The sequence below is a fragment of the Lepidothrix coronata genome, unplaced genomic scaffold, assembly GCF_001604755.1.
Source record: "Lepidothrix coronata isolate B3197 unplaced genomic scaffold, Lepidothrix_coronata-1.0 Scaffold166, whole genome shotgun sequence".
NCBI lineage: Eukaryota > Metazoa > Chordata > Aves > Passeriformes > Pipridae > Lepidothrix > Lepidothrix coronata.
In genome coordinates this window covers 816,533-832,330 of record NW_016690346.1, presented here as the reverse complement: position 1 = coordinate 832,330, position 15,798 = coordinate 816,533, and the positions used below count along the sequence as shown (strand labels likewise).

The 15,798-nt window shown below is 40.8% G+C and overlaps 1 protein-coding gene across 2 annotated transcripts in view; it reads right to left on the bottom strand.

Annotated features, from left to right (window-relative positions):
• The window catches only part of CLVS1 (clavesin 1), a 98,875-nt gene extending 85,009 nt beyond the window's left edge, over positions 1–13,866 (bottom strand). The window contains exons 1-2 of one of the 2 annotated variants that reach the window (XM_017829636.1): positions 13,694–13,866; positions 3,002–3,623 (exon numbers count right to left, since the gene is read on the bottom strand). In XM_017829636.1, the coding sequence (XP_017685125.1) occupies positions 3,002–3,390 (389 nt within the window). In that variant the 5' untranslated portion in view covers positions 3,391–3,623; positions 13,694–13,866. The remainder of the gene's footprint in view (positions 1–3,001; positions 3,624–13,693) is intronic. The other variant, XM_017829637.1, reaches the window with a different exon arrangement.
• Between the last annotated feature and the right edge of the window lie 1,932 nt (positions 13,867–15,798).

Sequence of the window (15,798 nt, the reverse complement as noted above, 5' to 3'; positions counted from 1 at the left end):
GTAATACATTAAGCTAGTGGATTACTTTGCAGAACATTATCTTTGCTGTGCTGGCTGCCCACAAGTTCTTAACCTTGTGGACAACACAAGGTTGTTTTGTCCTCAAGGAAAAGGGCGTTAGCTGTTTTACATTCATATGGTTAAAGGTGAACACAAGAACCTCTGCTGCAGAGAAGCTAATGTACTATCTTCTTGTTGCCTGACAGTAACTTACCCTACAGTGCCACATCCTCAGTGAATTCAAAAGTAGGTTAGATATGACGTGGTCAAGACACAAAAGTACAAACATGGGAAACTGTCATATTTTTGTGGTCTATTTAAACTAACACAATCCAGCAGCTGGAAGCTGAAGCTGGAAACACTGAGACTGGTAATTAAAACCTAGTTTTCTAGAGATGTTACATCTATCAATGGTGTTCTTGAGGCTAAAATTGCAAATGCTTCTAAAGGCTCACATAGAAATTTTATCTTTGATACAGGAAATACCTTAGAAACATCTTGAATCTGATTTGTCCAAGCAGTCACATTGCACAAATAATGACATTTCCTTTTAAAAATCAATGTATTTATAAGCACAGATAGTTTCAAGGTTGCTTCTGTCTCCTTGACATGTGACCCCAACAGCAACCATATTCTCAGGAGCATAAATGAATATCCCAGAATGTCTGGACTGAAAATCAATTTATGGATTATACCTATGCTGATTTTAAAAGATCCTTTATAAATTATTATTTCTTTATAAATCACCCTTATAAATTAGGATTTGATCATAAATAACAGTCATGAGGCAATGAGATTAAAGTTAGGAAAGGCACGCTGAAGGTTGAGCTCTTATTCTTGCATGCCAACATCCCGGCTGATTCCATTAGCATACAGCTGAAATGTGAGCTTGTGAACATCTTGCCATCACTGAAGACACATCTATAGAGGGATTTCCCAAGAGTCATGTATGTAAGATGTACACAATGCCTATTTGAAGTTTTTTTGTGACAGTTATGTTTTTTCTGATCATTAATCTGCTTCTGTGCTGCTTCATAAAACATTGCACTCACCATTTCCTTCTCCTTAACAGCTTTCCTCTTGTTGTTGCCTTTAGACAGTAAAAAAAGGAAGAGGAAATCCATTTACTTACAGCTGAAATCCTGTCCAAAATCCCTGTTGCACTTTGAGTGCTACAAAAGCCCACAGAAAAAAACACTTCTTGTCATCTGAATCCACAGAAGAGATGAGCTTCAGTGGCTGAACTGAGGTAAAATTTGCACATGATTTTTAATTTCACTGTGGAGTCTTAGGAAAGTACATCCCACCCTATTTGCCTTGGCTTTTCTTCTTTGAGGGTTAAAATTATATTTTCAGGATCATGCAGGGTCACTTTTGGGTTTGCACACACAGACATCCAAACACACATACACATGTACATTGATGCATATTAAAGGACTTGCAGAAAATTTGAGTCCAAATCTGACAGGAATCATTGCTCTGTCAAAAATCTCACTGCAGGAGCCTTAAACAGCAGCACTCTCAGCTTTCCAAGTGCAGGACTTGATGTACGAGGTTAATCACAAAGATTCATTTTGTTGAGGGATCAGAAACCCAAAGCTGGCTCTATATAATACCTAAATCCCTTAATGCAACCAGCAGAGCCACAGTACTTCTGTCCTCTAAAGCTGGTACTTTCTATTAATTCAAGATACCTGTGCATTCAGCTTTCTTTTCAGGCCAATTGCTAGAGGAAGAGTTTTGCAGTTGGAAGGAAGGGAAACTCACAGTTCCAAAAGACAGGAGATAAACTGCTGGCCCCTTCATAGTTAATAGAACTTTTATTACTCCCTTCAGTGCAGGATTTCACCAAATCCGTTTGATTATTTAAAGTTACATTTCTGTATCCTTTTCTATACATTTATTCACATGTAAATGAAAAACAGAAACACTTCTGAACTCTGCTTTCACATGCAGATAAAAGGTTTTTCCAGAAAACAACTAACATGAAAAATTGCAGGCATCTGTGTATTGTTCTCTAGTAATTTCTATGATGTAAATTCAAAGCTCCAATCTATTGACTCCTAAGACAACTTCACAGAAAACTTCATATCATGCCAAGACAAAATCCTGCCTGGAACTCATCAGAACAGATACTCAAAACCTGAATCTGAACTTTTTCCTTTAGCATGACTTCTATGAAAAATCAGCAAAACACGTGGTAACCTTACAGCTGATTACACTTTTCCATCTCACCATGAAGGCAGGGAAAATGGAATGGAATGACTTGTGAAGAGGACAATGTGAACATGATATTCCTGGACCAGTCCCTTTTCTCTGTATCACTTCAAATACATGGTGAAAGCTGACTTATCATATTAACATTTAGGGACATCATTTTGTAATAATGGCTGGGAGATATCTTTGTTCATACCATTCTGTTAAAGGAATGACCTGAACAGAAAATACACTTTGCATGAATCTCCCATTTATCAAAATAACATCATACAGTAATCAGAGTGTGTAGAAATTACAATGCAGCTTGTGGAAACACAGCACAGGCTGTAATTCTTGAAAGGGTTCAAAGAAACAAAGAAACAAACAAATAAATAAACAAAAAAGATCCATTAGGAAGTCTGAAGACAGAACAAACATGGTCAGTTTCTTCTGCACCAAAAGAACCTCCATATGTTTTGAGACATTTGCCTTCTGTCAAACTATTTGGCTAGTTCATGATATTGCTGAAACAATTGTAAAATAGACATTAATGTATTTATAGCAAACAGATATTATCTGGTTAAAAAATGGAAATATTTAGCAAAAAAACCCACAAACATGAGCTACTTATGTCCTAAAAATGATGAATGACAGGTGATCAGATGAGATGGAAGTTGTAGTAAAATGGATATATGGTTACAAACTCTTTTATCAAAAATGGCTTTGCTGCTTAAAGGATGGTCACATTCTGTTACAAGTTGAGCGTGAGTGTATGTAAAAAGATAAGGACACTATCTACATTTACCTACTCTGATCCCAGTTGGCTGCAAAAAGCAGAAGAATCTTCCTGCCACAGTGGTCACGATTTTCCAGTACTCCTGGGAACCCATCTGTCAGAGCCCGTTTGATTCCTGGATCATCAGCCTTGAAGTTTTTGAACATATCCAGGTTTAATTGGCGGTACTGGAAGTACTGAGCCAGCAGTCTGAAGGCCTCAGTTTGGTGAAACTTTCTGGCTCGGAGAAATCTCAAGATGAAGGCATCATCTGTACGTAAAAACCCAATGTCAGGCCTCGTGATGATCATGTCCCTGACTTGCTGGATATCCTGATGCAAAATGTCTGGGTTTTCATTCAGTTCCAGGCGGGCTTTCTCTATAGTCTCTGGACTAAGTCCAGCTTGTAAGTGGGTCATCTCTGCAAAAACCTCTTTTCCAAATCCTTAAATTCAGATGCTTTAGTAGAGGTGCTGATCCCATTCAAGTGATGGTCTGCTGTGAGTGTGAGCCATTCAGATGCTTTTTCCCATCAAGCTGATATTTAACAAATGAAAGCAAAGGGCTTTTCTTATTCTTGTGGAAAGAGTAACAGGCAGTTCACATGTAGTATAATCCATCCAAAGGAAAGTGTTGTTTATTCCATCACCTACTAAAAGAAAAGGAAAATATATAAAAGAAAGACTAAATACATATATAAAGCTTGCAGGAATGCATTTCTGAATTTAGATAGACATAAAATTTCTTTGTGTGCTTTATATGTATGAGGATACCAGTCAATTTCAGAATGAGTGCATTTAAGATAAGGCAGTCACTAACATCTTGAATGTATGTATTCAGGCTTTCAGAAAAGTAATATGATTTATTGACAAAAAATACTAAGCTGTATCAACTTACTATTGGAATACACTGTGCAACGTTGTCTTACAGAAGTGGGAGTTGCAGCATCCCATAACTTTAAACCAGGAATGACAAAGGCAAAAATAATAGTAAGTTTTTTCCACCCCAACAGGAACAACATTTCAGCTTCATAAGTACTCAGATTTACCCTCATCATACTAAGCAGAACAACTATTTGATTTGGTTTTATCAATTGTACTATCAGCTTGTAGCTTTCCTTGAATTAAACACTAAGCTGACTGTAAAACTGATTTTTAAAAAACCAAAAACTCCACCAACACCAGGGATAATTTCTACTTTGTAGAACCTCACTGAAGGTATTTCCCATTGAGACTTAATACATCTTCATTGGAAGCTCTACATGAATATGGTATTTGATGTATCTAACAGACAGGGCTGGTGTTTTAGTTGAAAAGAGATGTGTTTTATACTAAATTTTTTTTTCCAGTATATTGTAGCTTTCCTGAATACCTAGTTCTGAATTTCATTTTTGTTTCTGTACTTTACCTAGTATTTGTTTTTACAAGTGTTAGAAGAAAAGCTGCTTAAGACGTTATGTATGAACAAATCGGTACAGTGCATCTCTTACATTTCAGTGACATAATTAAGCAAGAAGCTGTCATCGAAGTCTATGTAGTTACAGTTGTGTGAAATAAGATCAAGGTCTGTCCCAATGTGATATGTGTGTGAAGAAAGATCAAGACCCATACAATTTTTCAGCCATCACAGAAACAGACAAGCGAATACCCCTCCCTCCACTGCTTAACTGATCTCTCTCTAATTTCTGAAAATTTGGTTTTAAAAATTAAAAGGGAATCCCTCAGTGACAGACATACTTTTTGTATTTGAAGAAAGCTGTTTGGAAAGTTATGAATTATTTATAGCAAAACAACCATTTCACTCAGCTACTCCCCTGGGTTCAGCATTCTCAGATCAAACAAAGGGGAGAGCAGAAGCCAAAGCATTTTTTGGTCCAGAGTTTGCTCAAAGTTACATTCCAGGACCTGGAAGTCAGTCAGCACAAGGGATGCCTCAGTTCCCTGTGTTGTGACCTTGCATGTTATTGATAAAAACTACATTTTAGATGCCACAGCTGCAGTCCCAGGATGAGATCCCAAAATTTGAATACAGAGAGTTTCTGCATATTTGCTTAAAGGACATTTGTGGTGGGAGATAAGCTTTTCATTTAACAGCAATGTGAATTGGACTTTTTTGTAGGTAACACAAAGGAGAGTTTATTAAGCATCCTCTTTCTGTATTCACTGTGGAACTGGAACTGAAAAGAGCTACCTGCAGGGCAGAGTATCTGGTGATTGATCAGCCTGGGAAAACTTCAGGAAAGGCAGAGTTGGGAGAATAGAAGGCTTTTACAAGGCACTACAGAGTGCAAATGACTCCAGAAAAAAAGTCCTCAGGTTTTGAAGGATAATTTATGGGTGCAGGCTATTCAATCCTGAAAGAAATAAGAGCTGTATTAAAGGTGGATTCCTCATATAGAAATAAAGTAACAGCTATTTGCTTTGCTCTTGCCTTTATTAGATCAAATTAGAATAACTCCTATAGTATCAAGTGAATTCCACAGATGTAAAATTGCAGTAGGCCATAGGGAAACTAAGCCAATATTTTGTGACTGAGATCTCAAATTAATGGTGACACTAGCATTTTCTTGCATGAATCACGGTTTTAGTTACAACTGTCTCCATGAGCTAGTTAGGGGAGCTTGGGTGTGATAATGTCATTGGGGGAGTGTGGGACAAGGATTGGTCCCTCTCTAGTTTAAACAGCAAATAGTAGAGTAAGGAAACTATGCTAAAGGGTACTCAGCAGAAGAGTGGAAGCAAGAAGCTTATCTGGGGTCTGCATTAGCTCTGGCTCACGGCCCAGCACTCCTGTGGCTTAGAATCTCAAAATAATGGAATCACAGGATGGTTTGGGTTGAAAAGGACCTTTGGAAATCATCTGGTCCAACCTCCTTGTCATGAGCAGGGACATCATTCACTGAATCAGGTTGTTCAAAATCCCATTCAACCTAGCCTTGAACACTTCCAAAGACTGAGCATTCACAATTTCTTTGGGCAACCTATTCCATAGTCTCACCACCTCTATCACAAAAAAATTTCTTCTTTATATTCAATGTGAATCTGTCTTTTTTCAGTTTAAAAATGTTAGCCCTTGTCCTATTACTACAGACCCTAATAAAAAGTCTCTGACCAGCTTTCTTATAAGTCCCTTTTAGGTACTGGAAGGCTACTATAAGGTCACCCTGAAGCTTTCTCTTCTGCAGGCTGAACAACCCCAACTCTCTCAGCCTGTCTTCACAAGAGAGGTGATCCAGCCCTCTGATCATTTTTGTGGCCCTTCTCTGGACCTATTCTAATATGTGCAAGGGCTAGTGGCAGATAACTGTGTCACACACTCAATCCCCAGTGGAATCATCCATTTTGTGGGAGTTTACAGGGAGTAAAACTGCTCTTTTTCTGACTCCCACCTCCACCAAGATTCTTTCGAAATAAGGCAAATTTCTGAAAGGTCAACTACAGTCTGCTCCAGAAAGAAAAATGAAATTTGACCAAGGACATAAAATCTGGCCCTTCTTATTGGATCCCCAAGTATTTAATGTCAAAAATTATGCTACTTATTTTCATTAAAGTTGCCTACCATTTTTAACCAAATTAAATGCCCAGGATTATCCTAACTTGAGGGAGATACAGTCCTTTCCTGTCAGATGTTGTTGCCAAAAAAGCAACTTACAAATACTCAGTCTAACAAAAGATATATTTTAAAATGCATTTCAGAATTTTCTGATAGTGAGCTGAGCTATAACCACGGATTACAGTTATCTATAGATTATCCTGATTAGCAGCCGGAACACACTGCACTGAAATATTTTATTGGTGTGAAGTTATATATTGCAAAATAATCTAAAATATGTGTGAAAAATTTTGTTGCTATTTTAATCGTAACACAAATCATGAGGTTAGGAATCCACTCTCACACCATTGCCTTTAAGGAGTCTGATATACATCAGTGGATGAGTTTGTACTCCCACTACTAACCTTGACAATAAGTTTAATGCTCCGTAGCTACCCAGTTTAATTGTCACTGCACTTTCTCAAATGGTACTGATTTATTCTGATTCCCAAGGTATAAGAGACCATTTTCACCCCCTCCTACCCATGGTAATTTCTCCTTCTCTTCCAGTGTTGTGTGCAGTTCTCATCCATCTGCCAATTTGTCAGATGTTTACATCTTTGTTCAGTTTGGTTCAGGGTTGGTTTATCTTCCAAATGAAGATGCTGGCTTTTTTTCCTTACCTTGAATATTGTTGCTGCATGTTGGCAGACTAGACTGTTTGTTATAGTCTCAACAGCTGTTTTTCTATCTTGTGACTCTTTGTTCCCAAAGGACTATTTGCTCTCCTAATGTCTTTTCACAGCCACTTGCAATAAATCATCCCTCCAAAGGAAAAAAAAAGCTTTAAAAAAAAATAATTACAGAGATTTGAAACACAACATACTTATACCCAAAAAGGACGGAAATTTCCACCAAAACTGTGGTGTCACATACCATTTTGGTTTACTTATTTTCCATCCCAACAAGAGAATGACAAGGGACAGAGAGTGGCTTCAGTAGCATACTGAAAGTGGGATACAGTTTTCAGAAAACCAGCTTATATTTTTGCATGACCCTCCATGAAAAAGAAAAAAATTAGTTAATAATAAAATGTATAATAATACTGTACAAACAAAAATGAAAATAATGTATTACGGAATATTTTAATATGCTTTACTGCTCTCTCTTCAATGACAGTTTCTGAGTCAGCATTCAAGTCCTATTTGCTCTACATCCCCTGGAAGATTGGCCAAAACCAGCTCTCAATAATGATGGCATTTATCTGGATCATTTTGTTCCTGCCCACGTAGCTGTCCCTGCAATATCACTTGCTTTTTTTGAGCACTTCATGTCCATTTGGCCCTTCCCCATCCAATTCAGTTCCAGAAAGATTTTAGTTGTCTCTGTGTCTACCAAGTGTTTTCATTCAGTCCAAAGCTATATGGAGTGTGAAATTTCATTACCACAGTTTTCAAATGGAGAAGGAACCAGCGTTTGATCCTTACCTGGTATTAAGAGGCATCACTGCTAAGGTTTGGCTCATTATATAATTCCTAACTCCTAGCATTCATACAGATATTAGCTGCTAAAATCATGCCAGAGAGGAAGGGAGTGGGCAGGAAGGGAGGAAAAATGGTAATATAGAATGATTTCATCTCAGAGAGTGGGTGTCATCTCATTAAATTGCTTTTTGAAAAATATTTTGATGTTAACTGTGGAAAACCTCTTGGGGCTATGTTCTGCTTAACAGAGGTTGCTTCATAAGGTCTGGGTAGGATGAATCCACACCTGTACCTATAGGAATGGTTCCTATGGCACTTCGTGGTCTTGGGTTACCTTAGTAGGAACCTGCTCTGGAAATGGATTGGTAAGACATAGAAAGGGAACTACTCCAGCTCCCTGAACTACTTATGAAAGAGCAATGAGAAAAACTGATTCTCTCTTGTCCTTGATGGCAAGATCATAGCATCTTCCACAGATTGTGGGGAGAAGCACAGCCCTGACTGATTTGCCTGAGATCATGGAGGACACATTTCACATAGCTGGGAACAGATCATATGTCCTCTGAGCCACAAGCTTACACATTAACATCTGGGAAATCTTTCCTCTCTATGCATAATGCTCTGCATCATAAGAAAAACATGAAGCCATGTTGCACACTGGGAAATGGAGAGGTAGACTGCAATGTTTCCAATGTCCCCAGTGTAATCATCTTAGGCTTGGAAGGCACAATCAGGAGTCCCAAAGTATACCTTTTCTTTAGATTTTGCAAAGAGCAACCTCCCTGAGGGGCTTTCCAACAGGACTATCTCATATTCCAAGTTCAATAGCCTGGCTGCTGCTCACATTATTATAGAATCACAGAAAAGCTGACATTGGAAAGAACTTCTGGAGTGCATCTGGTCCAACCCCCTGCTCAAGCAGGGCCTCCTAGAGCTGGTTCCCCAGGACTCTGTCCAGACAGCTTTTGATTATTTCCAAGGAGGGAGACTCCACAGCCTTCCTGGGTGACCTGTGCCTATGTTGTCACTCTCACAGTAAAAAAGTGTTTCCTGAAGTTCACGGTGAACCTCCCATGTTTCAGTTTGTGCCCATTGCCTCTGGACCTGCACTGGACAACACCGAAAAGAGTCTGGTTCCATCCTCTTTGCATCTTCTTTTCAGGTATTTGTACACACGAATGAGATCCCCCTGACCCTGTTCGTCTCCAGTCACAGCTCTCTCAGTCTTTCTTCATGTGAGCAATATTCCAGTCCCTTCATCATTCTCGTAAATCTTTGTCAGATTTTATCCCATATGTCCATGTCTCTCTTGTACTGAGAAACCCAGAATGGGATACAGTACTGCAGGTATGGCCTCACCACCACTTCTCTTTAGCCCTTCCTTAGGGGGCTAGATTCTCTCAGTAAACATAAATGAGTTAAATATTGCAAGTCTTTCTTCTCCAAGTATTGATGCTCCTGTATACCTTCACTAGGGAATTGTTGCTCCTCTTCAATATGAAAATAGTGAATGTTTGTGACTGTAATGGCTGCGTGGGGAATTTGATGGTTTCTCACACTTTCCCAGGATAGAATGTCCCAGCTCAGTTACAAAAAGCTAACATTTCCTTTAGTTCAGTAAAAACAACACATCATGCATTCCTATTCCCCTCTTACTACAATCTTTTTGTTAGTTTGAGTCAGTTACAGGTTACCCTTGGGCCAAATCTAAATGTCCAGAGCTGGTAATCTAACCATGGCACAGCACAAAACCTGACAGCAACTCAACTGATGTTTGCTGCTCCCTGCACAGTATGTAGGGCAGGCACATCTGCAACTGCAACCAACCTGCAGTTGTCCTGCTGTTTGTACAAGCTGCCAGGCATGAGGAGAGACTGACAAGGTTGTCTAACAGACATAAAATATAAAAATTGCATCATTATCTTTTGACCTAAAATGTGCAAAACTTATTGCCTACCTGAATATTAAGGAAGAGGAGTGGAACTTAACTCATAAATAAAAAAGTTAAAAAGCTGTGAACTTAATGAGATTGGTTCAACTTTTCTCCAAGTCATAGTTTTTAAGTATTCATCAATCACAGATATACTGCAAATCCCTATGGGAACATGAGGACCTGTGGCATGCCACAGAAACAGCAGTCTATGAGCAACTTCCATGACAGTCATGAACTACTGCAAGCATCTCCACGAAAAAGGATCCTGACCACTATGGGACAGAGGTCACTTCTCCAATAATATAGAAACTTCTTGCAGCAGAAATTATCAGCAATATGCAAAACATGAATTCTGACCCCCAAGCCTCATAATTAAACTATATGTAGAAATCGGACAGCATGCAATCATAATACTGGTGTCTGAAATCCCTAAATGTGGTAGAAATTGTGTTACAACATCTGCACAAAGATATACAGGAGAAGGAACAAAACATACCAAGATGTTTGGTATAACATCTTTAATAACATGAACTTTATCTAATTTTGCAGTTCTTTTGCTTCATGTTTTGAAAAATTAAGTTCCTTTAAAAAATATGAAATACAATGGTGGTGTATGAGTGTTAACTTTGTTCTGCTTTATATATTATGCCAAAGAAAGGCATCTGTGGCACTCCATGAAGTGGCAGTGGGAGAAGGAAGGGAAGGAGAGACAGTCAGGGGCAGAAAGGAAATAAGGAAGGCAGCAGAAAAGGAGGGAGGCAAGGAATGAAAGGAAAGGAGGGAAGGAAGAAGGGAGGAAGGGAGGAAAGAAAGAGGGAAAAATTCTGCACCCAGGAATTCATGCAGTTCTCCTGTTGTTGTTTTTTATTTCTCTCATTTCTGTTGAAATATGACCACAAAACAAAGTTCTGCACACAGGTACTTCTCCCAAAGTTGTAGAAATAAAGTTTAATATAATTCGATAATACCTTGTGGGTTTGTTTTCTCAGTGGAGGAACATATCAGAAAGAAGGAGTTTATTTCTATAAATGCTATTGAAGGAAAAAAACCAAACCAAACAAACCAAAACCCCACTAAACTGTTTGGAAATTCTCAAAGTAAATCCACAGAGCAGCATTATATCATGAGGGAAAGGAATTCATGTGCCAAAAAACACGTGAACTTCAGCTCAGTGAATTTCCCACTCTATAAAAGACTAATGTTGTTTCTTTTTTGTTTGTTTTTTTAGTTTGTTTTAACTAGTAGGACCCAATTGTCATATCTTGTTTGTGTTTGTGCCAGAGACACACTACAGTACTGGGCTGTGAGACAAAATAAAACTCACTTGCCAAGCAATAGCACAATTGCTTCAGTAATTGCTCAGTTCAGTTAACAATTGCATGAGTTTATAGTCTTAGTTTGAAGGAAATATTCTCCATCCTTTTATGAGGCTGATCATTTGTATTACAACTGACATGGTCCTCTATTGGAAGACGAGAAGGCTGCTATTAAATGTTTCAGTGAAATGACCTCTGTGTTCAAAGCACACAGAGTTGAACTGCTTTGACCCAGTGCTATGGGGTGGATTCTGCATTCCCTCCGTTGCTGAACACAATTACACTGCTTACACTACTGCTCAGCAGCACTCAGTGCTACTCATAGTATCTGGTCTCTGCAGCAGCTTTCAAGTTATATATGATGATTAAATAAATTAAGAAGGTTTTTGAAATAAGTTGCAATATCTTTCACTGTTTTGCATATGCCTTACAAAAGTCTAATTTTTAGAAAATACTCAATAGTTTTTAGAGCTGGATGAGTCAACAGAATTCTTAAAATAATTGGCATCATTTTATAACAGATATATGACAACATAAGCTGCCCGTGTAAACTTCAAGCTGGGATACAGACTGCATATGAGGAAAAGCTCTATAAGGTTATCTGACTTATAATTATATGAAAAAGTAAACCAGTACCTTCGCTATGCAGTGCATGGCATAATACTGTTACATAATATGTCATGTAAATGTTGGCATTGTATTAACTTTTAGTACTGGAGAAAATCCGTGTTATCATCTGATTACTCAGAAAGCACATGAAAGCCGCCTTTCTGTAATTTAATTTTTCCTTCCAAATAGGATCCAGTCACTGTTTAGTGATGGACAAGGAGTAGCCATCTGCTCCTTAACTTCATTATTCCCAGAGCTTGTTAAAACTGAGGAATCAGCGTTTTGAAAAGGAGAAACTCTCTTTCTCCTATGACCTTCCTCACCCTCTCAGGATTAAACCTTTGCAAAGAGAATTAAAGTCAGGCCAGTAGCACACATGGGGTTTCTCCAGCTGTTATTTGCTTTGCATTTATTTTTATGCATGAAGCCCTGTCTGAACATCCTCACTTCTTGCAGAGATCACAGCTTAATTCTTTACTTCCTGCAGAAAAGGATCTACAGGCTAGCTGTTTTTCACCTCACTTCTTCCTCGCACCCATTATTCATCACTGTTTGCCATTGGAAAGGCAATACACTTGACTGACCTAGCACATTCCCCACTCTCTTTAATCCCTCTTTGGGTTGAGTACACCTAATCAAAATGGGCATCAATTTGCTAAGGAGCAAACAGGTATCTGCTGCTGTTTGGCAAACTTCTGTATGTCAACACTTGGCTGGAGTCCTTACTTCAGTAACTTAAATCCCAGTTTTAAGCCTTTCTGCTACATCCCTCTCACCTCTCTCTTGCTCTCAAATTAGATCTGGACTTTCCCTTCCAAGTTGTGTTCCCTTTCTTCCCCAGCTTCTGGGCTGCTGAGCTGCTTTTTTCAGTGCCATGCTCCCTTTCAGGAAGGACTGGGACTGGTGATGGAGAAGGAAGACAGGAGGGAAAGAAAGGGCAGGAAAGTGAGGAATGTGGGGAAATGGGCAAGGAAGAAAGGAAACAAGGGAGCAGGGCAGGAAGGAGAGTAGACAGGGAAGGCAGAAAACAGGAAGGCAGGAATAAGAGAATCAGAGAAACAGGACAAGGAGGACTGGAGGCAGAAGAGCCAGGATAGATAGGAGGCTGGAAGCAGGAAACAGGGCAGGGAGGCAAGGGAGGCAAGGGAGGCAGAGGAAGCAGAGGAGGAAGGGGGAGGTAAGGGAAGTAGAGCAGGCAGGGCAAAGAAGAGAGTCGGGGAGAAGGGGAAGGAGGCACGGAGGCAGAGAGCAGAGGGAGACAGAGAGCAGAGAGGTAGGACAGGCAGGAGAGGTAGCCAGGGGAGGCAGGAATCAGGGTAAGGAGGTAGGGAGGGACCAGGCCAGCTAAGATGCAGAGGAGGCAGGGAACAGGGCCGGAAGGGAGCAGGGAGTCAGGGCAGGCATGAGGTAAGCAGTGGAGGCAGGGGACACAGAGACAGGGAAGGCAGCGAACAGGGGAAAGAGGTAGGCAGGGCAAACATATCAGGCAGAAGGCAAGGAAACAGAAGCAGGAGAGATAGGTTGGGAGGCAGGAGGCAGGTCAGACAGGGAGCAGGGCAGGCAGGAGGCAGCAGGCAGAGAGTAGGGTGGGGAGGAGGCAGGGAGCGGGGCAGGCAGAAGGGAGCAGGAGAGGTTAGGCAGGCAGGACGCAGCCGGCAGGAGGCAGGGAGCAGGGCAGGCAGGAGGGAGCCGGGCAGGCAGGATGCCGGGAAGGGAGCGGCCCCTGCCCGCCGCCGGAGCTGTCCTCCCGGCGGTGCTGAATCGCCGCACCCCGGGCCCGGAGGGTCGGGGGGCGCCGGGAGCGCGGAGAGCCGCCCTGCGCAACCCCAAAGAAGGCAAATCCAAATACCTGCACAGCGCCAGCAGCTGCCGTGGGGCGGCGGGGGGCTGCGTGGGGTGGGTTTTTCCCCCTGTAGATGTCCTTGCTGCTGAGATGGGTGGGCGAGAAAGATCTCCCGGCTCCCGGGTTCCGGCTCAGATCTCTCTAGAAAACTGAATGAGCGAGCGCCAGCTCCACGGGGCTGTGATTTTTTTTTTTTTTTTTTTTTTTTTTTTTTTTTTTTGTAGGAGGCGTGTGCGCCAAAGCTTGGGTCCTTCCACTGCCGTCCCCCTGGGTCCTAAGCCCTCCTGCAGCCCGCCCGGCTGCCTCCCGGCGCTCCCGATGCCCCTGGGATGCGGGCTAGGTGCTCCGTGCCGCCGCGGGAGGGGTGGGAAGGGGCTGCTGGCGGCCGGGAGGGCTTAGCACTGCGGGCTTCTACCCAGCGGCGTGGGCTTCACCGCCTGTTTTCCAGCATCACCCCTTTCCCAGCGAAAGTCGGGTAGAGCACAGCCTCCTGCGGCATTTACAGCAGCCATGGAAAGAGTGATCTTAATGGACCATGTATTATCGATGGGCTGCTTTAATGAACATGGCAGCCTGGGTTTATAAGAGAAGTTTTGCCTGGGTCCGACTGCAGGGACATCTAGCTCAGCGTGCTGTGCAGTACCCACAGCAAATGTCTGGTTAAGAATGTAAAAATAGGACAACCTTCACCCCTGCACTCTCTCAGCCCCTCTCCCAAGTGCTTCAAGTTCAGGAATTTTCCCAGCAATGTAGTACCTGTGTTTTTCAGATGAAATTGTACTCCTTGAGAACAATGTCTCCTAGAATACTCACAGATTTCTAGAACATCCTTCCATAATGTCCTTTGACTAGGCCCTCTACCTATTTCACAATCACCTGTCGTTCATTATAGTGATCTATAAGCTTTTGATAGTGGTGTAGAAAGGACAGAAGAAGGGAACTACTCTTATTAAATTAGGTCCTGAAAATCACTTTCTGTACAAGCCTCATAAGACCTGTATTAAACTGTATTTGGAAGACTTTGAGTGACATAATGACCTTGGCAGCCAAATTCACACCCATCTGCTTTTATCAACACACTAAGCTCAACTAAATGTGTGCTTCTTCTTTTGTTACCCCTGTACATTGTGGAGTAAAATTCCTGTGAAGTGGTGGATTAAAGTCAGCTGATTGTCCTGGTCTATTTGCTTTGGGCATCTCTCTTGAGTCAGTTACTGAAGGATCTTATATAGCAAAGAACTAGGTGATAAATGATAAAGATAAGGAACAACTTCTACATAAGAAATGGCTAAACAGAGTAGGATTCTTTGGCATGGAAAAAAAAAGGTAAGTGTAGATAAAACAGTGATGGGGGGGTTGTCATTCATAACATTTCATAATAATGAGTAGCATGAGGAATATAAATTGGAATGATATCTCAGTATTATTTCCAGTTTTAGGAGTAGGAGAAATGAAATCCACTAGGGCCTAGCTTTGATTTAAACAAAAAGACATACTTCTTCACAAAATATTTAGTGAAGCTGTAGAAGTCATTTCCACAGGACTTTATGCTTCAGAAAATTGTAGGACATATTTATGGAAGAAAAAAACATTAAAGGCTTTTAAATATGAAGTCATGACCTCTGGCTTGGGAAGTTCCTGTTACACAAATTGCTGAAGGCTGGGGTTATATTTGGGAAAGAATGATTATATTCTTGCCCTGCTCTTATTCTTTACCTTAACCATCCACTGCTGATCACTGCTGGAGACAGGCACTGGGCTAGATGGGCCTTTGCTCTAACCCAGTACCGATTTCTCTTATAGACAAAGTAGACTGAGAATGTGAACACAACAGGATCCATTTCAGTTTTGCTTTCCCTTGAAAGGGGAATATTCAGTGGTTTCGTTCTACTTCAAAGAGTTTACATCCAGAAAGTCACTTGAATTTTAGAGGAAACACCCCAATATTAATGAGCAAAGGCAAAAGGAATCTGTGGGGAAGATGACTTGTGCTTTTAGAATGATTTCCATGCTCAACCACTAATTTAACCCACAGCATGTTTGAAAAAGGTATATGAGGTATTTGTATCTTGTGACCCTACCACATTGACTGGAAGACAAGAAGTAGCATC